Source organism: Simochromis diagramma, unplaced genomic scaffold (genome assembly GCF_900408965.1).
Source record: "Simochromis diagramma unplaced genomic scaffold, fSimDia1.1 OVJJ01000387.1, whole genome shotgun sequence".
Lineage (NCBI taxonomy): Eukaryota > Metazoa > Chordata > Actinopteri > Cichliformes > Cichlidae > Simochromis > Simochromis diagramma.
In genome coordinates this window covers 8,689,516-8,717,367 of record NW_024387152.1, presented here as the reverse complement: position 1 = coordinate 8,717,367, position 27,852 = coordinate 8,689,516, and the positions used below count along the sequence as shown (strand labels likewise).

The window sequence follows — 27,852 nt, the reverse complement described above, 5'->3', positions numbered from 1 at the left end:
GTTAGACAGTATTTCTTATATATATCTGATATATTTCTTATATCTCAGACTTCTGAGGTGTGGTTTTTACACACACACGCACGCACACACACACACACACACACACACTGTTTGGAACGGAACATATGTGTGTCTGTGTGTGTGTCGATTTAGACATATTCTCGATTTAGACTTATGTTCTGTAATTTATAATAATGGAGAATAAGCTGCAGATGCTCAGCTTTATTTTTTTTAAAAAAAGGAAAAGGGTGCATGTTTTTTTTAAAAATCTGCTGTTTAGTGCGCATTGTCATTGGTTAAACGTTTCCTGGATTACATCTCATTGGCTGCAGACTGTGTCTGTCGTCTATCTAACGACGCCCCCATTTGCCAGCTACTTCCGCTGCTGTGTCAAGCTGAGGCTACACAGTAAATTCTTGTTCATCTTTCTGGACTTGCAGATACATTCAGCCTGCTCACGCCACTCAGGTAGGATGACAGATATTCCGTTGGTCTTTCTATGGTCTTATGTTTTCTTTTCAGTGCCCTAAATTTTGCTTTGCCCTCTGTATTCAAAAAGGTGGCTAACCATGCTAGTTAGCCACCTTATTTTTCTTTAGCCCGCCCGCTAATGGTAAAGCGCTAGCTGTCAAAAAGCTCCGGCCAGCCTCGGTACTGTCAGTTTGTTGTGTGGGAACAATGATTTAAAAACATTGTTCTCATTTAGGAATATTGTATAGTTCGTCACATGTTAAATTTGGCAAGTTAAAGTGTATGCTATTATGTTAGCAAGCATAGAGTTTACAGTAGCATTTATTAGATGGGTTGTCAGAGCTGGGTGTTTTTCAAGTTGTCAGTGAAGGTTTAATTGGTAATTGATTTAGAATATAATTATTATTTGGGTATTTTTAATGTATTGTCAGTGCAAGCAGAACTATTAAGTTCCGCGTGCTGGTAAAAAGCTGCTGGTAAAAAGCTCTTGATGGTTGAGTGTGAGGGAGTCCTTCAGAGGAAAACATCTATTCAGATTAAAACCGTCACATTTTCTTCACCTGCAGCAGTTTGTGTAAAGGTGCAGATTAAAGTCATTTCCTATCACGTTTCACTGCCTCAGCAAACATTGGTAATGTCTCCCCGCCAGGCTGACTTCTTCCCGATTACATCCGCATCTGACTCGCAAGAGATTAAACAAAGGTTTGTCTTTTAAAGCTGGTGTACTTTAGGTCATTGACACAAGGTTTGCTCTGACACAGTCATCTGTTTGTCTACTCTCCCTGACAGACATATTGCTCAGTGGCATTCATAGTAGTACTACTGCATGTTTCCACTGTCACTAAGGAACTTAATGTAAGGAAGTGATACTGTGTTACTGACGGTCAATCTGCTTAGCATTGTTTGTTCATTTGATATCGATCTTTTGTAGACATGTCAGTAATAACTGTGAGGCAATTCACAAATGTTTTGACTACCACAATTTGATAAAGTTGAACTGAAAAATTTGAACCAAAATAACATCATCTAAGCAGATGATGAACAAAAAGTTCCCCTTTTTAAGAGTTTGTTAAAAAAAATGAGAGGTTTTGATTTTGGTGGTGGTGGTGGTGGTGTTGTTGTTGTTGTTGTTTTTTTGTTTTGTTTTTTTGCATGATGGTACAGTGGGGGTGGATCTTTTGGATCCTGTGGATTATGTTTTTTGGACTCCCGTAGTTGCTATATGTTGATCTTGGGACTTTGGAGGCCCAGTCAACACTTTAGAATATTTTTCATGTACCTTGAACCATTCCTTGACAGGTTTTTGTAGTGTTACAGCATGCATTGTCCTGCCTGGAGAGTGAGTGCTGCTCCATGGGGGTCAGTTTAATTATGGGTTTTATTTGTCAAAGTATAAAAGCTGGCATGGAAACTTTCCCAGCAGAACATTGCACTGAAAGGATGCTCTGTGTTATGTACTTCACGTAGTAGCTGTTTTATTGTTGCTAATCATCTTTTGTATGGTTAGGATTAAAGTGAACTTCCCTTTTTAAAAAAATTGTTGCTTTATCCACAGGAGTATGAAGGTAGACACATTTTGTTTTTATCTTTACATGACATACTAGTCTGTCCTCTCTGGAATTGCAGTTGTTGTCATTTAGTTTTGGGTTTTCCTCCCTAAGGTACCTTAATTACCCTCACCATGGTGTCTATGGCAATAGATTCCATTTGAAAGGGGAGCTTTACACTGTGCTAGTAAACTACCTTAGAGTAATGTAGTTCCACTTGAGAGCTAGATGAGCAGTTGTCCTTGTTGAAACAGCAATTGCCTAATTAAGGTGTTCATGGAATAAATGCTTATGAGCGTTCAGTTGTGGAATATCTGTGTTTTGTTTATGTTTTGCTCTTGTATTTTTTTTCTGCCTCACATTAGAAAAAGTTTGTCTGAGTACAATTTGTCTTTCAGCAGGATTGCACAAACGATTATTAGCCTGACCTTCATGAAGCTTGATGGAGCGGTGGTACGTGGGCAGAGGAAAGACCTATTGAATTTTGGTGGATCTTTTTAAATGAGCAAAATAGGGCAATGGCTCTGGTGGAGATTAGCCTGCCTAATGCTCTTGTAGTTGAGTTCTGTGGCTAAATTTAAGTGAACAGGAAGAAGATGTTGCAAGCCATGTCCCAAAAGTTAGGTTTCAGCAGTGTTGAAACCTAACTGTTGCAGCAATGGGACGGTCAGCAAATGCAAAATCAGTAGTCATATTTGGAGAGCAGGGAGGAGTCTTGGTGTAGGTATGTTTTCAGTGTGATTTGTCTGTTAGCAGAAGCAACCTAGTATTTGCTAAGCTAAATTTGAATCAATTTATTTAAGTGGAGCATGGGTGAAGACCCATGAAATCTTTAGTGCAGCTTTGTGTCTCTTTCTTTAAATTTCTAATTAATTGTTAAAAATAGATGTTGTTTGTGTATCACATTATATTGTGATATTCTGTCGTTCGTACAGTTGCATCATGTACACGAAACTGCACGATTTCCTCAAAAGTAAATTAAAGATCTTTCAGAAGTTTCTCTGAAGCAAAAAAAGACTGGTATATTTTTCCTTTGGTAATTTATAACTGTAGGTGCCCTATAAAATGCAATTAAAGTATATTCTGGTAATGTGAAATTGACTGGTTGTCTCTAAAATCCATCGGAAATGTGGCTCCACATACCTTTTTACCTAAATGCCAGAACGCAGAAAAAGTTTAAACCCAGTCACCTGAACCTGTCAAATAACAACTCAAGTGCAAACAATGCTGATCACAAAACATGCTTTTGTGCACATGTTTTATCTAAACTCAGGAGTGCCATTGTTTGTGTTAATGGGTGGACAATTCAAGGGAGTTTCCAGGCAAGATGCTGAGCAGGCTTCGTTTCTGCATACACTGTGAAGTTAAAACTCCTCCTAGCAGGTTCTTCTTCCTAGCAGGTATCACTGGTATGCGCTGACTCGCACTGTTGTGTGTGTGTGTGTGTGTGTGTGTGTGAGTGAGTGAGTGAGAGAAACTATACGTTCAGCATCCTGCCCAGAATGAGACAGTATCTTATGCCCAGTGGGGTTTACTTGACTTCAAGCAGGAGTAGAGTAAAGAGAACAAGCTCCTCCCTTATATTTGAAAGACAAACAGACAGGATAGACTAGCGCACATGATTACACATATGATTGAGCTTAGATCTCAAGTGCAACAAATTCAATGAAACATTTGTTTGGAGCTACCTTTAGTCTTTAGAAACTTACCTCATCAGTGTTAGGGGTGTTACAAAAAAAAAAAAGAAAAAAAGAGTGGGGCAAGAAATTAAATAAAATAATAAATTGCATATTATTCATTACTTTTCTTAAAAATAATGCAGTGTTACTTTCTCTGATGGGTCATTAAGTAATTTGTTCCATTACTTCCAAGTAACAGCGTAACATGACGTTAAATTCGTTGTCACATAAACTCATATACATAGAGCATCAAATTACATCTCTGTATCTCTGTTATATGTATGCTAATTTCTTTACATTTGCAAATGTACTCCACAGTTTTTGTGTACTTGTTTGAGACATTTTTTTTTCACCCCCTACTTCCTCACTTCTAAGGCTGAATGACTTATGCAATCTAGAGGTTACATGAGTCCTCAGTGTATTTCAGAAGTTTCACTGGGAGCTTTTGTTATTGTAGGGATTTTTCACTCTATCATTTAAATAATCTGTAAACATGTTTTACATTACAGTAAAGAGGAAGAAATGCAAAAGGATCAAAAAATATCTGACCAACATGGAAAAAAGATTTGTACTTGATTCTCATAGGAGAGTTTACTTTTCGTCACACATTTGAGTTATTATTGCATCAGATGTAAAAGTGTACGTTTGAGGCTGTTTGGGTGTGGTTTATTGCAATTTCCTCTCTGTAAATGGATTAATGGTTTTAATGTTAGCACTTAGTTTTTCTAAAGTGCTCCAGTCAGTGGATGTACTCCGTAAGGTTAGTCTTGTGATTGAAGTAGACTGAATTTGATTTCATAGTTTCAGTATACTATAATAAAAAGTAATTTGTGAATGATTGTCAGTTAGACCGTCTGTTGGTCTTGTGCTCTACTTCCATTCGCCAGCTCTTTGGAAAGATCTATCTTTCTTATTACAGATGAAGGTTACTCTCTCACAGTCTGTTCTCAAAAACCTCTAAAAGAGGAATTATGGATTTGGATTTGATCAACTGGTCTCTGAATGCAATTGACACCCCTTCTCAACGAGAAGTCTGGGCTCGGGTGAGCCTGACTGCTGAAGATATCTACCTATTTGGAACCATGATAACAGGGTTCTTGCTGATCGGAGCTGGCTTGGCCCTGACTTATCGAAGAATTAAGGAAGCGGAACAGACTGTTCAAACCCCCACAAGGCTGCCCGCTGGGATTGAAATGATGGGACAAGGCGTGAGTTTCTAAAAATGGGCTCATTGAGTGCAGCACGGAGAAGATCTTGGAGAACGCACGGCTGCCGTGAATACTCAGAACAAGACCTCTGAGTGAAAAACTGGATTACATCTGGAGGGGCTAGCTCGAACAACACCTTTGAGCGCAAATTCGATCACATCTTGGGGAAGTTCACTGCGGTCGTGAGTAGGGATGGGTACCGGTGTCTGGTGCCATGATGGCACCGGTTCTGACATAAACAGTAGTAACCAGACCGAAAAGCAGCGCACATTTCGGTGCTTTATTTCGGTGCTTTTTTTTTCCTGAGCTGTGATACACTTCTAGCCAATCATTTTACGTTTCCGAGGATAGTAGGCGGGGCCAGGTACGTACGTTCTTTTAGAGCAGAGCTACAGATTAAAAATGCCCAAGGCGAAGCGGTCAAAAGTCTGGCTGTACTTCACAGCAAAATATGCAAACTCAGCAGCCTGTCTTCTTGTTTGATGGCAGATACTCCCTTCACCCTGGCCAAAAAAGCTAAAATGACCAAAGAAAAAGAAGGAAACAGCTAAACATGAGAGGTTTTTGGACCAATTTTGTGTTCTCCATTCTTTAAGCACCGGTTTGAGCACCGTTTGAGCACCGGCACCGTTTCAAAAGTACCGATTTGGCACCGGTATTGGATAAAACCTAAACGATACCCATCCCTAGTCGTGAGTTCTCAGAACCTGCTCTTTGAGCAAAAAGAATGACAACATCACGGAACGTAAGTTTGGATAACATCATAGAAAGCTCACGGCTCTCCAACGGGAGATTGAGAGACCAGTGTTGGACTGTTAGAACAGCTTTGAAATTCATATGAGTCGTTCGCACTAAAGTAAAAACTATCATCACTTCATGCGGAGACCCCTTCGGCACCAGCTGCGGCCTCAAGGCTGGAGCTGAACAAAACACCCTGATAACGACTGTGTTTAGACTGTTCCCCCCATTCCATGCAAGGCCACCTGGGTTGGCTGGAAGACTGTTTACTTAGCCTGGCGGGGCGAAGGACACTGTCTCAGCTGAGCTCTGGACACACACACACATATGCACACACTGATCCCCCCCTCCCTTTCCAAACGCCTTCGATGCTTGTGCCCTACCGGGGAAGATGGCAGTCAACTGGACCAGCGCAGACATGCTGCAGGACCGGATGCGCTGTCTACACCGGCTCTCTCTTACCCTTTACCTGCCCCTGTTGCTTGTCTTGTGTTTCTATGGTGTATTGATAGTCATGTGCTTTTTGTGCTGAGGTGTTTTTTCTGTTATCAAACTGTTCTCCCACTAGGAGCTCAGTCTGAGTGGAGGTTTTTTTTTCTCCTCCTCTTACCTCATGTTATGTATTTTCGTTGTTTTTTTTTTGTTTGTTTGTTTTTTTTTTTCCTATCAGCCTACCTTTCTGACATGTCTCCCCAATGTGATGTTTATGTAAAGTTGGTCAGAAGGCTCCTTTGTAAGTGCGCATGCGCCATTAGCGTGCTGCCTGCTGTAACCTTAATTTCCTTCGGGATTAATAAAGTATTCTGATTCTGATTGTGATGAAAACAGGAAGCACGGAACACAAAATAAACAAATTTTGGTCATTTCACCCAGTTAGACTCTTGCTCAAATAACTTTTGCTCTACGTCAGTCTAGTACTGGCTTACAGTACAAACATTTGTGTTTTGTAAGATGTTTGGGCTTAAGACAATCACGTAACAGCCTTTCCTGTATACAGACATGTTTCTGAAAAGATAAGAAACTAAAACATCATGAACCATCATAAACTACTGATTCAAACTTGGGGTGTAAGAGGTTTGAATCCCTGATGAGATGGCTTTTCATTGTTAACCAATATGGCCCTTAGAAAAAAATAGCGACCACGCACATAATGGTGAGTTTGGATAAATGAAATCTTAAACTCACCATTAACCAAATACGTCGCTGTTCTGTGTTATGTCTACACATAGCAGAAGACTTCACAATGTATATGTTATGAATTGTAACTTTAGGTGCTTTGTTACCAGCAGCTTGTTGCAAAAACACATAACTTGCTCTCATTTCTTTAGTTGAATGTGCAAAAAATTTCCAAGATGACAGTTTGACAGATGTTGGTGCAAAAATATAATTTTACAAGTTAATTCTCAAAGAGCTATTGGCTGAAAACTTGGCATATCTCTGCATGGTGTGCAGAGACCTGATACAAGACCTGGGAAATGCATCTGGCCTTGGAGTTGATCCACCCATTGTTTGCCAAATGAGATCTTTGAATGTTTTTCAAGAAGTCTAAAGAACTGTTCCTGGAGACTACTGACAGAAATTACAAGAAGGCTTCAGTGCGAGAGTTTAGGCTGTGTTGAATGATAAACTTTGTTAGAATAGTGCAAACACTTTTTGTTGCCTTACACTATATGTTCATGTGTATTTGCGCCTGTTTCAATAAATCATTGTACCCGTTTTCTAGGAAAATATAAATTCAATATGATCCAAAATGAGTGACTGAGACTATAAGCTCAATGGCAAAATGTTTAGATGCAAAAAAAGAAACATTTTCCAGTAGATTTCTATAGGACTTGATGTGTCCTACCTCCAGCACAAAACCATGAAGAGAAAGTTAGGAATGAGCAGGCAGAGTGGTTGGGGTCACCACGTTCAACAAGACCGAGCTAGGTTCATTCCTCCTGAGTAACTTGCTGTTTTTCAGTAGTGCACTACTTTCTGAGTGCTTTCTGAGTGAAGTTCCTTGGGTTGCTGCTTTGGCTTTAGTTGCAGCTACATCTACAGAGCACAAATGCCTATTAACACTCAGATCTCCATAGCGATTCTGTCCACCCCCCTTCTTTTTTTCTTTTTTTTTTTTTCTTTTTTTTTTTTCTTTCCCCCCCCCTTTTCTGCACTCATTAGTGCACAGACAGCACACACAGCAAAATGCTGCTCTCTGTTGAACTCCCTCTAACACAGTGGCCTGTCTGTGATTCTTGTTCCCACTGTTGTCTCTCAGGCCACATTCACATCCTTCCTACTTCTCTCAGAATGGTAGATGAGACCCATTTCCTTCATCTTAACCTTGAGCCTTTGCTAGGAAAACTTAATCACATGACATAAATAGCAGTGTGGCATCTGAGTATTTAGATGTCTATATAAAGTGTATCAGATGAATGACAGTGAATTGCAGTGGTTATCCGTGTGGCCTTATAATATGCATTTGGCATTATTTGACCGAAAAGTTCCGGGAACTATCAAAGTGACATGAAATGACATCAGCACAGAGTATAATTTTGTCCTGGACCGCAGGTTCATAGAAATAAGCCTCTGTGTCACAGAGACTAGTAACAAGAAAAAGTCCAGAACTGATCATTCTTATATGTGAGGAACTAATATTAACAACAATAGCTAACATTTAGTTCACACAGTCCTGCATTAGATAGCCCTTCTGGCTGTGGTAGAACAGGTCTCTCAACAGTGGGCCACATTTGGGTTATAGAACAGTTGCCAGTCCTGTCTCTATATATGCACAAACAGAACCAAAGCACAGACGCTTTCTTAGTTTCAGTGTGGACTTGCTGTCCTTGTGGGCTATCCTAACACCATAAATCACTATGAGGAAAAATTGGGGTGAGGGGTGGGGGCTCCTGTTTCATCACATTGAAGTATTAAACAGTTATTCTACACTTTAACCTGGCCAGTGAGAATGTTAGCCATATAACTATTAGCAGATATCCGATGGACAGAAATCTAGTCCCAGGGAAACAGAAGTTACTGTACTTAAAGTGCTGGTCCCAAGTCTGGATAAATGGCAGAGTAACCTTAGGAAGGGCAATTTGTACCAAATCAAACATGCGGTTCCATATGCTGTGGCAACCCATTTGGAAGTAAGGGAACAGTGTAAAGTACCTCTATCTGCAAATAATAAAATGATAACGTTAATGTGGGAGCTAGGCAACAAATATTTTCAGGCCTACCTTTATAGATATTTGTATCTGAAAACCGTTCGTTTTTCTTAAAGTCCCAGATTCAACAACTAGACAGAAATGGTGGAAGCTTACCTTACCAATTCTATTTAATCAGCAAAGAAAGTATTGTGCCATATCACCAGAAGTACAGCACTATCTCAGGTGCAACCTTTCTCTAACGTTAGCCTTTTTTGGTTGTCTGCTATACAGTTTCTGCCATCAGTGGCGTGTTTGTATGTGAAACTGACTTGGTATGTGGTATGCGTTTCAGTCTGTAGAGGTGTGTCCCCTGTTGAGGTAGGTGTGTGTGTAAAGAGAAATATAGAGGTGTGTGTATGCTGTATCAGTATGTTGCATGGCAACCTTGTCCTTTACTTTCTTTCACCTTGGCTCTACCTCTGCCAGTCTCTTGACTCTCTCTCTATGCGCCTTTTGGCTTTGGATGTTTTTGTCTGCGGTGGACAGCAGAGACAGACATTACTTGGCTTATGAATGGAATTTTGGCATCAGTAGGTTTGCATTTCAAATGATTGTACAACATTTGGTGACAAATTTTACAATCTGTAATTAATGAAGGACTTGGAGTGCGATTTGACATTTGAAACAATCACTTGTCTTGTAACAATTGCTTTAGTTTAAGTAGTGTCTCATGTTTTATCAAAATTAGAAAATCTAGGGATAAACTGTGCATGTACCCTGTGTAATATTTTAAAATGTCTGTCTTTGTCTTCAAAAGAGAAGATATTATTGGTCCTGTCACTATGTATTTATAAATCGTTTTATCCAAAAAAAATGGATTAGTTCATGATATAAAGTTTTATTTTAGGTTTAGCTCAAGCTTTGATATGGGGACTGCTATATCTAATTTTGCAGGTAATTAACTAACTTTATTTAATTATTGATTTAGAAAGTTTCATAACAGTTTTATTTTACTTTCTCCTGATATTTCTGGAAAAATGGACACCGACAGTGAACTAAATCAGAAAGCTTAGTCTGTGGGTCTGTATTTGAAATGAGTTACATGAATGAGGAATGGGGTAAAGTTATCTCTGTTCCAAAGCTTTATCTCTCTGTTCTGTGTATATATATATATATATTTTTTTTTCATCTGCTGACCTTTTTTGTGGCTACATTTGGTGAGCTATTATCAAAGTACGGAGGAGAGTGGTTGTGGTGCTCATATGGTGCCATGTCTGTCATGGTTACGTAATGGCTCACAAGGCGTGTGAGACAGCGAGTGATATGATCTGAGAGCTTGCTGCAGCCAATCGGATACCTCTCTTTTTCTCTCGCTGTCTGTGGGTGTGTGTTAGAATCTGTTTAATTTATCTGCACAATTCTGGAATGAAAAGTAAGTTCTTTTAAAAATGCAAGACTATCAAAAAGCAAAACAAAACTTCTAAACATGGATTTAAACTGAAATTCAAGTTTTAGAGTGTGCAGATAAAAACGGTGGCTTGTCAGTGATTTTGAAGAATTTATTTTCACTTTCATCTATTGTTGCTGATGCTGAGAAGGAATCCTGGGGAAACATTTGTTCTACAAAATATAAAAGAAGACTAAATTAACAGTGTTGTTAATGGAATACATTAGAGCACATAGAATTAATAGTTTAGACAGTCTTTTAATTTCCAAGTATTGCACTCAGTTTACTACTTTTCAAATACACAAACCTAATTATTCAGGTCGTCATGTGCCTCTGAAACTGTGCTTCAGAACAGCTTTAAGAAGTAGTGTTAGTTGGACATCTTACAAAGACCAGCTACAGCCTGAGTGCAGTAGTCATACTTTTTCTCAAGTGCTGCATCTCTATCAAAAGAAATTTTCTTATGATCTGAATAGGTTTAACAAACCTTATAAAATGGGTCTGCTTTTTAATGGGTTGTGAACAAAGAGCAGTTTGAGAAATGAGCTTAGAGTTCGAGTCAGTGTTGTCTTGACTTTTCTGAGTGAGAACTAGGTCAGCTTATTTCATCAAGTCAATAATGCAGTTCTATTATTGATGATAGTTTCCATCACTAAAGCACACACTCGTCATCTTCCTGTCTTCTCTGTGTGCCTTAGTGGAGCTAGGAAAATGTGATGGATACCCATTTCTGATATTGCCTTATTTTAGAAAGCTTCACTGAAGGATATTGATTCTGGTGACAGAGATTGTAGCACTGTTGAATTACAAACTGTGAAGTGGCCTATCTATTGTACAAAACATTTAATGTCATACGCAAATTTTATTTTCAGTCATATTTGCTTTGTGCATGGATGTTAAGGTTGGGAAAACGTGTTTTGTCTGTCATTCTGTTGCTGTATACTATAGCTATATATAAGGTTCAGTGGTCAGGTATTTGGGGGGGAATTAATTTGGTGATGTGAAGACAATGTGCGACATGCCTTTTTAACTGACAGCTTTGTTCAGAATCTGCTGTAACATTATGTTCACATAGCTTCCACAGACCACTGACTATGAATGCACCGAAATATGAATGATAAGGATTATCATACCACGACTCAATCTTTAAAAAATTGAGTTAGAGAAGGTGGTGTTTTCTTCCATCATATTTTCGACACAAACCCTGGTAGACAAGTGCATTAGTCAGATTTCCTCCGGTTGGGATTCCAAAATGTCCTGCAGAACCATTTAAAGGTTTGGGAGTTCCCTAGTTTATGTGATTTGCGAGGCCACAGGAAATATCACGTTTGTCCTGTAGATCTCCTGACTGATATGATCAGCTGATACAGTCAACTCCCTTTTATAGTGGAATTTCTTTTTCTTTGTTTGTTTGTTGCTTTTAAAAAATATTTGTATAAATCCTTTCTAATACTGAATATAGGAAAATGAGAGATTTTATTTATTAATTTAAAAAAATCTAGATCTTATTTAAGCCAGCCTTTCACAAGTTAGAAAAATGCTGAGTTGGACACTGAGTTAACTGGTAGAATATTTGAATAATAGTTTATCATCCATTCTGTCCACCTTATCAATTGTGGACGCAGAGGCCAAAGTTCATGTGTGTGCTGAAGGCGTTTCCTTTCTCTGGCAAAGGCAAAACCCATCCACTGTGTAGAAATAGGCCAGGCGAGTGTGTAGAAGGCCAGGAGAGTGGGAACAAGACTGAATTTGGTATTTTTATCTTCTAAATCCAGTCAGCTGTATGAGACTGGATATTTCTTTTAGGATTTTCTTTATGCTTCAGGTATGTAAAGATTTTATAATTCTGGAGATGAGGTCTGTCACACTGCATTACTGTATTATTTAGACATTAATCTGTGCTCTCTCTATTACTTCCTATTACTCTCTCTATTACTTGCAGGAGGATCCCAATAAGCAGCAAGTGGGTAGAAGGGAATTTAGGTTTACTGTTTAATATACAATTATATTAATGTAATTAATATTCATTTTTTTGTGTTTAGAGATGCTTTTTTTTTTTTTTCTTAAGTGTAACCTGTAGGTATCAACTTTTTTTTTTTTTTTTTTTTTTGCATATCCCAAAATAGGTTCATCTGAAACAATTTTATTATTATGCTTCACAAAGGCTGCTGTAAACACAGTGGATAACATTTGGTAATTTGGTTTGACTCCTGATGGAAATACTGCTGTTAAAATAAATCAGAAAATTGTAAATGCAAATGGCACTTTGCTCATTTTAAAAGCTGTTAAATGGTGGAACACTGATAAAAACTTGATCAGTGGAGTTATGACCATAAGAATGAGTTTTCCATTAGATCAGGGGTCCCCAACTCCAGGCCTCGAGGGCCGGTGTCCTGCAGGTTTTAGATCTCACCCTGGGTCTACACACCTGAATCAAATGATTAGCTCATTACCAGGCCTCTGGAGAACTTCAAGATATGTTGAGGAGGTCATTTACCAATTTGAATCAGCTGTGTTAGATCAAGGACCCATCTAAAACCTGCAGGACACCGGCCCTCGAGGCCTGGAGTTGGGGACCCCTGCATTAGATGGATGGGGCCATGCCTTCATTAGTCAAAAATTTCTTCTAGCATGGGACTGTTTGTCCTACAATAGGCATCTACAAAAGTTATTTTTCTGTGGCAGTAGTAGATAAAAGTGTCAGTGTAATTTATTGGAAAATGGATTAAATAAAAACAAAAAACGCACAGAATACAGTGGAATGAGATGTGTATGTCTTACACAAATTCACCTTTGCCTGTTCCCCTTCCCTCAGGATGTGTGTCTTGCTCATATAATATTAATATTATATGAGCATTTCGTTGCCTTGTACTTGTGACATGTGCAATGACAATAAAGTTGATTTCTATTCTATATTAATTGTGCGACATTCCCAATAAGCAAGTAGTGGCTATAATAATAGTTTAGTTTTACTCTTTAGGTGTATTTATTGGTATTTATTAGTATTTGGCTAGCTTTGGGTGTGTAAATATTAAGATTGCATATAATTTTAGTAATAGTTGTAAGTAAATACAGGGAGTGCAGAATTATTAGGCAAGTTGTATTTTTGAGGAATAATTTTATTATTGAACAACAACCATGTTCTCAATGAACCCAAAAAACTCATTAATATCAAAGCTGAATGTTTTTGGAAGTAGTTTTTGGTTTGTTTTTAGTTTTAGCTATTTTAGGGGAGATATCTGTGTGTGCAGGTGACTATTACTGTGCATAATTATTAGGCAACTTAACAAAAAACAAATATATACCCATTTCAATTATTTATTTTTACCAGTGAAACCAATATAACATCTCCACATTCACAAATATACATTTCTGACATTCAAAAACAAAACGAAAACAAATCAGTGACCAATATAGCCACCTTTCTTTGCAAGGACACTCAAAAGCCTGCCATCCATGGATTCTGTCAGTGTTTTGATCTGTTCACCATCAACATTGCGTGCAGCAGCAACCACAGCCTCCCAGACACTGTTCAGAGAGGTGTACTGTTTTCCCTCCTTGTAAATCTCACATTTGATGATGGACCACAGGTTCTCAATGGGGTCCAGATCAGGTGAACAAGGTGGCCATGTCATTAGTTTTTCTTCTTTTATGCCCTTTCTTGCCAGCCACGCTGTGGAGTACTTGGACGCGTGTGATGGAGCATTGTCCTGCATGAAAATCACGTTTTTCTTGAAGGATGCAGACTTCTTCCTGTACCACTGCTTGAAGAAGGTGTCTTCCAGAAACTGGCAGTAGGACTGGGAGTTGAGCTTGACTCCATCCTCAACCCGAAATGGCCCCACAAGCTCATCTTTGATGATACCAGCCCAAACCAGTACTCCACCTTGCTGGCGTCTGAGTCGGACTGGAGCTCTCTGCCCTTTACCAATCCAGTGACGGGCCCATCCATCTGGCCCATCAAGACTCACTCTCATTTCATCAGTCCATAAAACCTTAGAAAAATCAGTCTTGAGATATTTCTTGGCCCAGTCTTGACGTTTCAGCTTGTGTGTCTTGTTCAGTGGTGGTCGTCTTTCAGCCTTTCTTACCTTGGCCATGTCTCTGAGTATTGCACACCTTGTGCTTTTGGGCACTCCAGTGATGTTGCAGCTCTGAAATATGGCCAAACTGGTGGCAAGTGGCATCTTGGCAGCTGCACGCTTGACTTTTCTCAGTTCATGAGCAGTTATTTTGCGCCTTGGTTTTTCCACACGCTTCTTGCGACCCTGTTGACTATTTTGAATGAAACGCTTGATTGGTCGATGATCACGCTTCAGAAGCTTTGCAATTTTGAGACTGCTGCATCCCTCTGCAAGATATCTCACTATTTTTGACTTTTCTGAGCCTGTCAAGTCCTCCTTTTGACCCATTTTGCCAAAGGAAAGGACGTTGCATAATAATCATGCACACCTGATATAGGGTGTTGATGTCATTAGACCACACCCCTTCTCATTACAGAGATGCACATCACCTAATATGCTTAATTGGTAGTAGGTTTTCGAGCCTATACAGCTTGGAGTAAGACAACATGCATGAAGAGGATGATGTGGACAAAATACTCATTTGCCTAATAATTCTGCACTCCCTGTATTGCATATATGTGTAACCCTGCTAATGGAGGGTGCCATCTAGATTACATCTGTCATATTGTTGTTAACACACATGCGTTTCACATATGGCCTCATTCTTCTATCATCCTTATAAATCAAAGGGGCCAATTTAATTTTCATATATCTGTCTGGTATTCTAGTTCTAATGTTTAGAGCCATTGGTGATAAGATAAAATGGATAAATGGGCCCTTGTTTACCTATTCCTGAGGGGGGGGGTGTGTGTGTGTGTGTGTGTGTGTGTGTCAACATTTGACATGTGGGGTGTGTCATAATAAAATGATGTATGCTATCTTATAATAATGGTAAGAACAGGCACATGATAGTAGTGGTTGTAAAACTAAGCTGATTTTTTTTTTTTTTTTTTAAAGTGCCTAGATGAAAATATTCTGTGAAATGGTAACAAAAATCTTTTTACATATTGTGTGAGGTTGTTACATGTTAAATGGTTTTTAAATATGGTCGGCACAGTGAACAAATTCCTTTTTAAGTGCAGCTCGGGTTTTTGCTAATTAATTGACACACTCATTGACCCGTTGGCATTACTTTTTTTTTGTTCTGTGTGATCAATAAACTGGAGTTTCAGTTTATTACGAATTGTATTTCTTGAAGGTTAAGTTACTAATTAAACAACTCCTTTTACTTCCTTGAAAGTTGAAGTCCATGTTAAAATGTGTTTTGAAACTCTCAAAACTCTGGGCTGGTAATTTTGACCTGGGGAGTTACAAGTTATTCTGGGTCTTGCTTTTAAACTGGGTGAAGCTAATGTACCAAGCAGAGGGTAACAAAGACCCAGAATGCCTGTGACAGTGGTGTCCCAATTGTGTAACTACTGAACTAGAAACATCTCTGTTTTCACGCAACAAGCCATGATAGACAAAATTGTGACTGTGACAGAACAAGCAGACTTTGAGCGGATGGAACAGATGGTTAGATCTACTGTAAAGAGCATCAAGATAGTCCACTTAATGCAATCTTCTCTGCATGTTGTTTTTAGTTTTGAAGGTTATCATTCCAGAAATGGAAGAAAATGTGTTAAAATTTTGATTATTCTTAGTACATTAGTACTCAGAGCATGAAGGATGCAATGACATTGTGCGCAGCTTTCTGTAGCTCACAAAGGTCTCTGATTTGCCATTGAATTGTTGCTCTAGGGCTTGTGTGAATGTGTTTGAAGACAAAGCATATGATGGTTTATATTCTCCCAAATTGTTTCAACTCCAAAGAAAGTACAAATCCCTTGGAGGGAGTGGAGGCTACGGCAATTTCAGTTATAAATTACCTTAAGTTGCAGGATTATTGCAACCTAAGAACATTATGATCCCAGCAGTACGTTTACATCCTTAAGGCCTTTATACATAAAATTTGTATAAAATTTGTGCAAGTAATTTGGTTTCAAAAATGTTTCGACTTTGTTTTGGGGGGGTTTGTGCAAGGTGGTTGTTGTATAAAGGCATTTACAATGAATTCAAATGAGAATAAAGGATTCTACCCATTTTTTAAGAAAAAACTAACAAAAAATAACACATTTTTGGAGGTCTGAACTTTAATGTGTTGACTTTATTTTTCCACTTTTGACTTAAAAAAGTGGAGGGAACAAACATGGCAAGTAAATATATAGTAATATATTTGTTTCTTCTTTTTTTTCTTTCTACAGATTATTCATTTGCCTTGGTCAAAAGAGCCACACAAATTGAAGACTGGAAGTGCATCCGTTGTTTGTCTGCTAACTAAGCAGCTGATTTGCTCAAATTGACATCTGCTGGTGTCATTCCTCTGAGGACAGACCATCTGCTGAAAATCTGTGTGAAGCTGTATTTGGGACATTGTCTCGATATCAGACAAACATTGCTCTGTTGTTGTGGTGACACTCAAGCGAGACCTAGATTGACAGGTCTCCCTCCAGAGTAACTTTTCAGAGCAGCCACCAAAAGGAACATGTGCTAGAAGTTCAACATCTGTCCTAAACAACTGGTCAGCTTTGACTCTAGAAGATGAGCAATGACGATGAGTTCTTCGATGCCGTCACAGGTGGGTGCTTAATGTACATACTTATTGATGTGTTTCCCTCTAGTTTATCTTTTATTAGGAAAGGGGAAACATGCATGCTTCCTGTATTTCAGGACTGTATTGTAATTTTGTAGTTCTCACTTCTCCTTTGGTAGTTTAAAAACTTAAAAAGGTTTTTATTTTTATTTTTTTTTTTTTTAATAGAGGAAGAGAAATATTTCGTTTAGCATTTTGGTATTTATTAGACCTGATGTATATATGTAATCATTATTTTTCTTAGGTCTTAGTCTTTCTCTGGAAATTGCTACATGGTTTTTTCTGCAAGAGGCTGCCACTCCTAATTAGATGGTCTGTTTTTGTTGTCGAAGCACAATGCTGTCCAGTGGAACTTAACCTGCCTTCGTCTGATGATTAGTTGAATAATTCAGAGGTTGGCTGTCTTACTGCTATGATTAGTGATATCAACAACAGCCTGGAGGGTGTGTGGTTCATACTTGTGTGTCTGTATTATATTCACAAAGAAATTTCATCTGGTAGAAACTGCCAGAGTTGGTGTCAGTGGGATAGTAGTGACTACCCCAAATCAGCATATTTGAGGAAGCCAGCTAGACTTCACTCTTTTTAAAAGTATTTTCACATTTCTTTTTTTGGTGAGTAGCAGTTAATAGTCCTTGAAGTCAGCACTCTCAGGATTTCGTGCAGCCTAATGTTACAGTCCAGGTGAAGGTCTGATATCAAGCAGTACCCATTTACAATTACAAAGTACAGCCATGGTGACTCGCCTGGGGTTTGTGAGCAAGCATTCTTGGAAGCAGATACCTGGAAACTCAGGAGAGATGAACTTTGAACTGTTTACTCTAGGCAGATCTACCTCAAGTTTAGAAGACATCAAAACAATATAAAATCTCAGGATTAATGAAGTCAGCATGTGTAGGTTCAGCATTGAATGCTGAAATATGATTATAATATTAACTCTGAGAAATAAAGGCATGCAAACACTTTATTGTTGTAGATAAATTAGCAGTGCAGCCACTTATTTAACAGCTCGTTCTGTGCAAGGATAATAAGAGGGCAGGCAGGGTGGTGTTCTCTGTTAATAAATATTAGAATCACTGTTTTGTTGTTTGATTACCCCATGTTGACGTAGAGCCATTGCTATATGGCTGTCGTCACTTTAGCAAGTCATTTCCATTCAGGTATAAATAAAAGGGCTGTGTGTGTGCCTGCACCTGTCTTTGTGTCATTGTTATGATCATCTTAGTAATTTGAGACAGATGCAGAACAGGGGCGATCTATTATTTATGTGGTAGCATCAGGTATCATCTGGCTTGGCTTTAGCATCTTTTTCTCTTCTTAATTTACCCTCAAATATTTTGTTGTAACTATGAATTTTAAAAATATTACTAATGTGCTTGATGATTTGTCCGGGGCACACCTTCATAGCACCTACAGAAGCTTGAAAGACATGGTAGAAGTGCAGCTTATATAATACATGAAAAGAGATTATCAAATATTTAAAGTTCCACAACCCTGGCTATGAGTCAACACTAATGTGTGACAAATAATTTTGTGCTGCACATCCTGCATTTAATGAGTCAGTTTCATACTGTGCAATACATTTTGTTTCTCAGGAAGTGGAACTTGCGACGTCTCAGTACTAAAATAAAATATTTTGTTGTGACTTATGTGACGATACGAACAATGCACCTTTGTACCTGACACCTGATTAGGTGTGTTTTCTGAGTAATGATAGTCATTAGTGTATTTTAAGCTTTTGTTAATGCACCACCTTTAATTGCCCACAACTCCACCCTACAGTACTACTTTGCAGATTATTCCAGCCCATTCTCATTCCCACGCCATGAACATCTGCCTTTTTGTTAAATCCACTGACGAGATGCAAGATATTCACAATCTGTCCTTTTTTTTTTTTTTTTTTTTTTTTTTGAGATTATGATGGCGAATATGACTCTCCTTATAATATGCTCTCCTCCATGTTGAGCAATGATGCCGAAAGGTATTTGTGTTAAATGTGGCCCTATGTTGTCGTGGCCAGGCTTCCTTATGTGAAAGGTTTGAATTGAGACGTAGATTGTTATTACCTCACAAACAAGTTTACTGTTGTTGTCCCAGGTTTCTTAGTTTACAACAAGTGTAAAGAAGATGACATGGTGCGGATATCTGTGACGTCGGTTTGCTTTGAATGCCACATTTCTTTTTCTTCCACAGGCCTGGAATCGGACGAGTCGTGCGAGGGGCTGTCGGAGGCCAGTTTCAAAGATGCACAAGGGATTGACAGCAGCAGCCAGAAGAACAATGGATCAGTCCCACAAGAAAATGGCATCAAGAAACACAGGTACTCCTGCATTCCTCACCCACATTCCATCTGCTGTGTGTGTACTTGTTTGTGGATAAGTACTCTCTTGGTCAAAAACAATTGAGTTAAGTGGAACATTTTTGGGCAGGGTCACAATTTGTAATGGCTCAGTTTCATACAAAACGCATACACAGAAAGGCACACAATGCTGCAATTTTTTTTGGGTGCAGCAGTTTAAAGGTGACGTATTTTTAAACTTAAAAATAATGAGGGGAAAAAAGGGGGGGGAGATTTGTTGTTGTTGTTGTTGTTCACAGTAGGGGGCTGACTTGGGTGACCTATATGTGAAGGTGTGGTGTGTTTACTTGAGTTAATTTCCTTTTATAAATTTTAAGATGTCAGTGGAAAATTACCAAGTAGGAATTTTAGGATAGTTAGGTGACTGGGTTTAGTTCCTGTGAACAGAGGTGAGATGAATTGGCTTTGCACTTACTTGTTCTTATCTCCGTGCAGAATTTCTTTATCTTCTGCCCTGATAACAAACCTGAACGCACCATCTCTTATCTGCAACCTTGGATATTTCTTTTCTTCTCCATTTCAGGACATCTCTCCCTGCACCCATGTTTTCCAGAAACAATATCAGTGTGTGGAGTATCCTGAAAAAATGTATTGGACTGGTAAGGGAAAGCTGGTTATCAGATTTAAGAGCTTCTCTTCTGTACGTGAAAGGCTTTCATAGAGAGGTTTTCATAGTCATATTGGGCAGTATTTACAGTTTTTAATTTGCACACAGATAAACTGAAACAAGAAAAATGTATTACATAAAATTACTTGTTAAAACCACAATTTGAAAAATGTTTTAGAGTTCAATAGTATAAAGGGTAATATGTTAGGTAGACATTGAGCTTTTTTCCCATTATAGTTTACTGTAATTTCTTTCCATTTTTCCCCCTTTTATATGCACTACTCTATTTAGTCATGTTGTATTTTAGGAGTTATTCTAGTTAACCTGTGGTTTAACTAGTGTTTAGTGCTTTGGCTGCTGACACAATTACAGTTTTTGTGATATAATAGAGTATATTCAGCTTTTATCTTAATGTTAAACAGGAACTGTCCAAGATCACGATGCCCATTGCCTTCAACGAGCCGCTGAGCTTCCTGCAGAGAATCACGGAATATATGGAACACACTTACCTCATCAACAGAACCTCCTCAATGTCCGACTCCATAGAGCGCATGCGGGTAGGGAGAGACGTGGACACACACGTCCTGTGTCATCTACCATGTTTCTCTGCTATCACCCCTGACACTCTTCTCCACCCACTCCACCCTAGTTCCCCACAATGACATTGTCTTTACCTCTCTTGTCCATGGTTGTAGTAGAGCCACCAAAAAAATTATCTAATCGAATATCTTAAATGAAATGCAAATAATCTGGACATAGTATGGAGAGAAGGAAAAAACAAAACACTAACAGACATACTCAAGAGATGACGGACACATATGCGCATGCTAACTTGGTCTGTAATTGTTTCTGTTTAGGCAGTAGCTGCTTTTGCTGTGTCAGCAGTTGCGTCGCAGTGGGACAGAACTGGAAAGCCCTTTAATCCTTTGCTGGGAGAGACCTATGAACTTATCAGGTACACTTGCTTTTTTTTTTTCTCGTTTTTTGTGAGGTCACTTTGTTTTACCAGTTAGCTTTCAGTCTCTCTTTTCACCCCTGCTTCTTGCAGAGAGGACCAGGATTTCCGAATAGTGTCTGAGCAGGTATCCCATCATCCTCCAGTGAGTGCATTTCATGCAGAGAGCCTGGCTGGGGATTTCGTGTTCCACGGCTCCATCTACCCTAAACTTAAATTCTGGGGCAAGAGTGTTGAGGCAGAGCCTAAAGGGACTATCACACTAGAGCTACTCAAGTTGGTCACTTAAAATCTTTGCGTTTAAATTATTTATTCATTTATTTTAATCTAAAACTGATTTCTCATTTTGTTGTCTTTTTTTTTTTTTTTTTTTTTTTTTTCTCCACCTTTCCCTCTTAAAACTTCCTCCTTCATTCTTATTTCCCCCCCCCCCCTGCAATTTTCATCCAGGCACAGAGAGGCATACACATGGAGCAACCCTAACTGCTGTGTACACAATGTCATACTGGGAAAACTGTGGATAGAACAGTATGGCACAGTAGAAATAATCAACCACAGGTATTTAAATGATGCTTGCATGATAGAACTAGATACTAAGAAGTGTTTAACCTGTATTGATCACAATGCTTCCCTATAACTAGAGTGAGGAAATGACTGCAGTCAAGTTCAGATGAAACACTGTAAGGCTAACAAATGTTTACCCACAGTTCTCCATTCCTGCCGTGCACCTTCCTTGTTTAGTCTAATACTAGACACCAGCCTGCTTATGCTCTGTGTGGCTTCATAGGCAAACAACGTCTCCTTCAACATTTATTTTTCTAGGAAAGCAGTGCAAAGCTTTTGTCCTTATTGCTAAGCGTGCTGTGTCTTATTCACACAGTTGCACAGATTCATGCTAGTAACTGTGAATCAGCCAGACCTTACTTGTACTGACTAACTGTTGTCAAAACAGCAGGGTTTGAACGTGAACCTCTTTTATACAAATAGCCATGCAAAGTGATTTATATGAATGTATAATTGCATGATAAATCCACCACTTTATAATGTCAAATAATGTTGCTTTGTCTGTTTAATTCACTATAATGAGCTCTGCCAGTGAAGAGATGTTAATTGGCTCTTGTCTCATTTTTCTTGCAGCACTGGAGACAAATGTGTGTTGAATTTCAAGCCCTGTGGGATGTTTGGCAAAGAGCTACACAAAGTGGAGGGATACATCCAAGACAAGAGGTTTGTTTTTACTCTAACTGGTTTGTCACCTACAGTGTGAATCTTTCTGTCTTCAAACGTTTAAAAAGACATGCTAATGCAATTTCATTTTTTTCAATCTCATTTTCCATTGTACTTTTCTTCTCCTATTATTGACCATTTTCTTTTTTACATTCCTTTTTTTTTTTTTTTTTTTTTTTTTTTTTTTTTTTTGCCTTTTCTAACAATTTCTTCTCTCCACTTGCATCTCCAACTTTTTGTGTCTTGCCCTTTTGCTCCTTTTCCTGCCACATCTTCTTACTGTCGTTTTTATCTTCCGTTTCTATCCAGTAAAAAGAAGCTTGCTGTCATCTATGGGAAATGGACTGAATGCATGTGGAGTGTCGACCCTCAGGCCTATGAAGCACACAAGAAGTCTGAGAAGAAAGGAGACAACAAAAAGCAGAAAAATGTAAGAACCTGTGCAACTAATATTTTACATCTGCAATAACAAATCATAAAAAAACAACAGTGTAGTGCCAGTCTGTGGGCTTTCTTTCTTTCTTAAAAAATGTTTTTTGTCTAAGTCATATTTCCTTTTCTTCTTCTGTCTTGATTTCCTGTTATTGTCCACAGCAATCTGTGTGGTCGTATCTAGGTAAACAAACAAGCTTCTGTAGATCAGTGCAGAGGTTTTTCAGCTCTTCCCCTTTTAGTCTGCTCATTTATTTGTAGTTGTGTGCAAATGCTCCAAACTGCAGGTTTGGAAATAAACAGATACTGTATGATATTATTATATTGATATACTGATATCAATTGGTCCAGTAGTTACAGTGAGTTGTATCATTCACAGGATGAACTTGAGGGCGCTGAGAACGATGACGCAGATGACATGCCCGAAGTCCAAGAGACTGTGTCTGTTGTACCAGGAAGCACTCTGTTATGGAGGATAGACTCTAGACCAGCACACTCTTCTGTGGTATCAAAAATAAAGTTACACATCCATATTGGTGGCCCAGAACGCACACACGCAAACACACTCATTCTTGACATCTTTTATTCTTTCTCTGTTTCCCAGATGTACAACTTCACAAACTTTGCGATGTGTCTGAATGAGCTGGAGCCCGGCATGGAGGCCATCCTGCCCCACACAGACTGTCGCTTCAGGCCTGACATCAGAGCAATGGAGAACAGCAACATGGGTAATTAGTTTTTATCTGATCAAATTTGAATGCGTCGCTGGCTGACATTCAATAACTTGTTTGACAGAACTGTTGTTTAAAAAGAAAACCAGTAAGCTATGACTATGTGGACGTTTAAGACTACTTTTAGAATGATCACTCTGTGAAAGTAAAACAAAACACAACAACAACAACAAAAAACAAAACAGAACCAATAAAGAAAAGAAACTACAAATGTTTTACTTCTGCTGCTCAAGGCAAAGGATTGGCAATAAGTCAATGCTTCCACCTGCTGGATGTTGATGGTATTGTGCCAATCCAAAGTGAGTGAGTTCCACAGGTGCCTAAAGAAAAATGGAAACAAATGAAATTAAAGGGGTAAATAAGCACAAGTCTTTTTCTTGTTTTATTACAATCTGAAACCTTTCGACTCTTTGTTCTTGTGAAGATGAGGCCAGTAAAGAAAAGGAAAGACTGGAGGAGAAACAGAGAGCTGCCAGAAAAGAGAGAGCCAAGAGAGATGAGGAGTGGTCTACTAGGTGAGAAACGCACACTAACACATGCATTCACTTTAATAAATTTTTCTGTGGTAACCTTTACAACAGCTTCAAAATATACCAAAAGTAATGAAGTTTTCATGATGCTGTTAGATGTCCAGTGTACATGAGAATAGCAGGGGGATTGCAGTGGTGCAGAAACTGTTCTGGTTAGTTGTTAAGAGTAGAGCTGAGCCCTAAAGGAGAATCTGTTACCATAATGGTTAATCTACATTCCTACCCTCGCCCATGGCCACAACATGGAATGTAGCTTACTGCAAGTGTTAAGAAAATATTATTTACATAATGGACATTTTGTGTTCCACTCTCATTCTGTTTAATAAAATTGAAGCTACCAACATCCGCTTGCTTTATTACAAAGGCTGGAAACAGATTCAGTGAAGCGAAGTCTGTATATTTAAAGCTCACTAATCATTGATGAGAAGTTTGTGAAGAATGTTTTGAACTGAATAATGGATTAAAAGAGCTGCAGGCTGAAGACGCAGAAAGGAAGGACAGCTGTTAAGATTACAGATTGACAGGGAAATGCAGGTGGAAAATAATACACAGACTTCTTGGAGGTTAATTGTAAAAGTTATATCTAGAAACTGGTAACACACTTAAGACCAAAGCCATAGTAAATCCCTACAGAAGTGTAACCTGTGTTGATCTTTTAGGTGGTTCCAGATGGGCACCAATCCATACACAGGTTCCCAGGATTGGATCTACACTGGTGGATACTTCAACAGGAACTACCAAGACTTGCCCGATATCTACTGAAAACCTACTTGCCTTTCTCCTCCTCCTCCACCATATCTGTAACCTCCCGTTACACCCTCCCCCCCCCACCCACCCCCGGTCATTAACTGGAGATAAAATGATACAAATCATCCAAATCATCATCAAGGCACACCAACTCAGATTGGAAATGCATACAAAGAAGCTGAACGTTGTTGACTGCCGAGTCTTCAGTAAAAGTGGTTGTTTTGGGGGGTTTTTGCGCTGCCCCCCCCCACCACCCACACACACACACACACACACACACACACACACACACACACACACACACACACACACACACACACACACACACACACACACTTAAGAGAAGTTGTTATATTATTTCCAAGTCTTACTCTCCATCATCGACTAACATCTCCTGTTTCCCTGCTGAAGCACACTTTAGAGCACAATGGCCATTTAATTCCAGGTCAATCCCTCTGGCAGAGAGTTGGTAACAACTCAAAAAACTCACAGGTCCGTTCTGAATGTTTAACATCTTTGCTATTGAACTCTGTGCTCCGAGGATCTGCCCGCCAAGACTCTTGATGGCAGCATTTTAAAAACATTCACATGTCACAAGTGAGTAAAGTAAAAACGATGACCAGGACCTTACAATCACAACGATGGATACATGGATGCAGACGAACACCGATGCTCTTTGAATTGAAGATGGACTTCGGGGATGTTTTGTTTTTTTCTTTTCTCTCTCTTTTTTTTTTTTTTTTTTTTTTTTTTTTTTTTTTAAATATTCTGCAAAATTTTAAAGATTTAAACACTCAGAATACATTAGTTATATACTACTCTTTGAGCAGCAAATAAGTTATGAGTGATCATTATGTTGGTCAAAACAAATCAAATGCTATTAAGACTTCATTACTGTCCATGTGTCTTATCCTGAAAATGATTAATATCTGCTGATAGTTTCCAATAATTTAGTAAAGTTTGATTAAAAATATTAAAATGAGTAAAGATAAATACTATAAAGCATACATTTCCCTGACAACAAAAACAGAATTGGAATCAGGAAAACAAAAGCAACAAATAGTTTCGATATTCATAGAAATAGCTGAATACCCTGCTTTTACTTTTTAGCAACATGCATAACCCGGCTGATGCGTGATTTGGTTTCACACAGGTGCAAGTATTCCATCGTCTGATTTCTGCATCTTGCTTTTAAGTTTTTAAGATGCTGACGTTTGAAGTTTGCATTTACCCCTGGCAGGTTACAAGACAGGGCTTAGCAGTACATATTGGTTGCATTTTCCCAGTTTAACATGTGACTTTAGAGCATAAGGGTGTTGATCTGCAGCTGCTTGTGAATGAAACTGTTGTTCAGTCATTTTTTTTTTTTTCAGTCATTCTTTTAACAAGTGAACTAAAGAGGAGTCCAAAAAGACTAGAAGTAAATATTACAGTGATGGTATATGCTCATCTATTGTGTGAACCCGTGTATAAATGCGTACAAGCACCTAAAAGCCATATTAACAGGAGAGGGTGTTTTTTCTGTGCGGATATGAATTAGAAAATATGAGCCTAAAGGAATTGAATTGTTATAAATCTCACTATCGTCATAGAAGAAACTTGTCTGTGTAATCAGAGTATCAAATGCAGCTCTAGATAATTGTGTTCTGTGGCAGGATTGGGTGGATGGATTCATGGACAAAGTGACATAAGCAGACATGAACGGGAAAAACTGGAGAAAAATGGCGACTACAGAAAAGTTAACTGACCGCAGATTAACTTGGCGTCGACTCATATAATAGGACAACAAAACAACCAGAAACAATACAGTGATGATTGTAGTCCTTTGTGTCTGTGCAGGCTGCTTCTTACACTTATGTGCCAAGCAGAAACACTATTTCTTAAAGTGAAGAAGGAGAGGAGAAAAAAAAAAAAAAAAAAAAAAGCCGGAACTTCTCTAATGAATGTTGGCGCACACAAAAAAAGACTGTAGACGTTTTTGATTGTTGGTAGTGTCCCAACAGGGTCCCAGAAATTGGTAACTCGAGATGAGGTCCACTGTTGTGCAGTTTCCCTTTGATTTGTGTTGAGCTCAACAACAGTGTGACTCTACATTTAACCCATTCATTATTATTTTAATGCATCGTCACTGAGCAGGACTCGCATTTCCCTTCAGATTCTAGGATACAGACATGTTGGTAAATGAATACTGGGATGAAATCCATCTTTTTTTTTTTTTTTTTTTTTTTTTTTTTTTTTTTTAAATTTTAATATAAATTTTTGTTGCTATGCTGAGGTTTTATTAAAAGGTTAAAGTTTTTAAACATTGTAATACTTTCGATTAAAGCACTTAGGCAGAGCTCGAGTCACCCTGCGGTTTTGATCGAGTGAGAAATGTAGAACAAACAGGTTACAGCTCTCACATGTGCGTACTAACTTAACATCGTAACACACGCGCCTAATTTTGTTTGACAGATGCGTTCTGCTGAAGTCGAACCCTGCTCAGTACGTTATGGCACGCATCTAATTTTTAATCACATTTCGTTTTGTTTCTGTATTAAAAATCACATTTTCACATGAATATTTAGCTTGCAGCACCGACCCTATGCAACTTTTGCACGTGTCTGTTATTGTACCACAGCTTAACATTTTCCCCCCCCTCCACCCGCAGCGACACATTGAACGCACGCGCACACACACACCTTCACTTTTGAGTAGTGAGATGTACCTTTTTATATATTGACTTTGCAGCCTTAGTTTAATACATTCCAGATAATTTGAAACCTTTTGTACTACTTGTCACTACAGGTAGCCGTGTTGTCACCTCTTCAATTTGACTTTTTTTTTTTTTTTTTTTTTTAAATGGATTACCGTGTCATGCTTAGTGCCTGAACTTGTCTGTTTTCCATTTTTAACTTGTGTGTTATTTATGGTGTTTTATGAATGACTTTATTTTTTTTTTCTCTTTGTAGCAAAATCGTTTCTTAATGTTTTGCTTAGGAAAGAGCAGAGCGCCTAATCGGGGCTTGAAGCAAACATTCACCAGCTGAACACTGAACCTTTGACTGTGGCTGTTACATCTGTCTGATTTACTTGCCAGTACAGTATCTGTAACATATTCAGGACATGTTGGCTTAAAATTCACCAGTACAATCCAGAACTTTACATTCATTTAAAAACAACCTAAAAAAATAAACCCCCACTTTTTGTTTTGTTTTGTGTTATTAAAAAGCTTTTTGCACAAACACTACTCCCAGTGCGCCATCTCAGAAGGCTAAAGTCAAGCACTCACCAAATTCTGCAGCTGTACATGAATCCAAACAGACACAATGATCTTGGTAATTTTTTACTGTAAACTACTAACTGGC

At 38.5% G+C, this 27,852-nt stretch overlaps 1 protein-coding gene and 1 long non-coding RNA gene across 4 annotated transcripts; one reads left to right on the top strand and one right to left on the bottom strand.

Moving 5' to 3' along the window:
- The first annotated feature begins 337 nt into the window (after positions 1 to 337).
- LOC120743972 (oxysterol-binding protein-related protein 2-like) lies at positions 338 to 27,852 on the top strand. Of its 3 annotated transcripts, none has more exons than XM_040048032.1 (14): positions 338 to 468; positions 16,529 to 16,902; positions 19,111 to 19,237; positions 19,800 to 19,875; positions 20,306 to 20,440; positions 20,741 to 20,838; positions 20,932 to 21,114; positions 21,289 to 21,396; positions 21,976 to 22,065; positions 22,375 to 22,495; positions 22,877 to 23,002; positions 23,102 to 23,225; positions 23,653 to 23,743; positions 24,418 to 27,852. In XM_040048032.1, exons 2-14 carry the CDS (start codon positions 16,866 to 16,868, stop codon positions 24,518 to 24,520), a joined length of 1,419 nt encoding a protein of 472 aa, XP_039903966.1. In that variant the 5' UTR covers positions 338 to 468; positions 16,529 to 16,865; the 3' UTR covers positions 24,521 to 27,852. The 3 variants fall into 3 exon arrangements, with proteins under 3 accessions (XP_039903966.1, XP_039903967.1, XP_039903968.1); XM_040048033.1 differs by lacking the exon at positions 338 to 468 and adding an exon at positions 6,415 to 9,364; XM_040048034.1 differs by lacking the exon at positions 338 to 468 and adding an exon at positions 9,729 to 12,046.
- LOC120743973 lies at positions 1,615 to 1,841 on the bottom strand. The gene is made up of 2 exons (XR_005698283.1): positions 1,730 to 1,841; positions 1,615 to 1,677 (listed from the first exon to the last, which is right to left on the bottom strand). It is a non-coding gene; the product is annotated as an uncharacterized LOC120743973 (long non-coding RNA).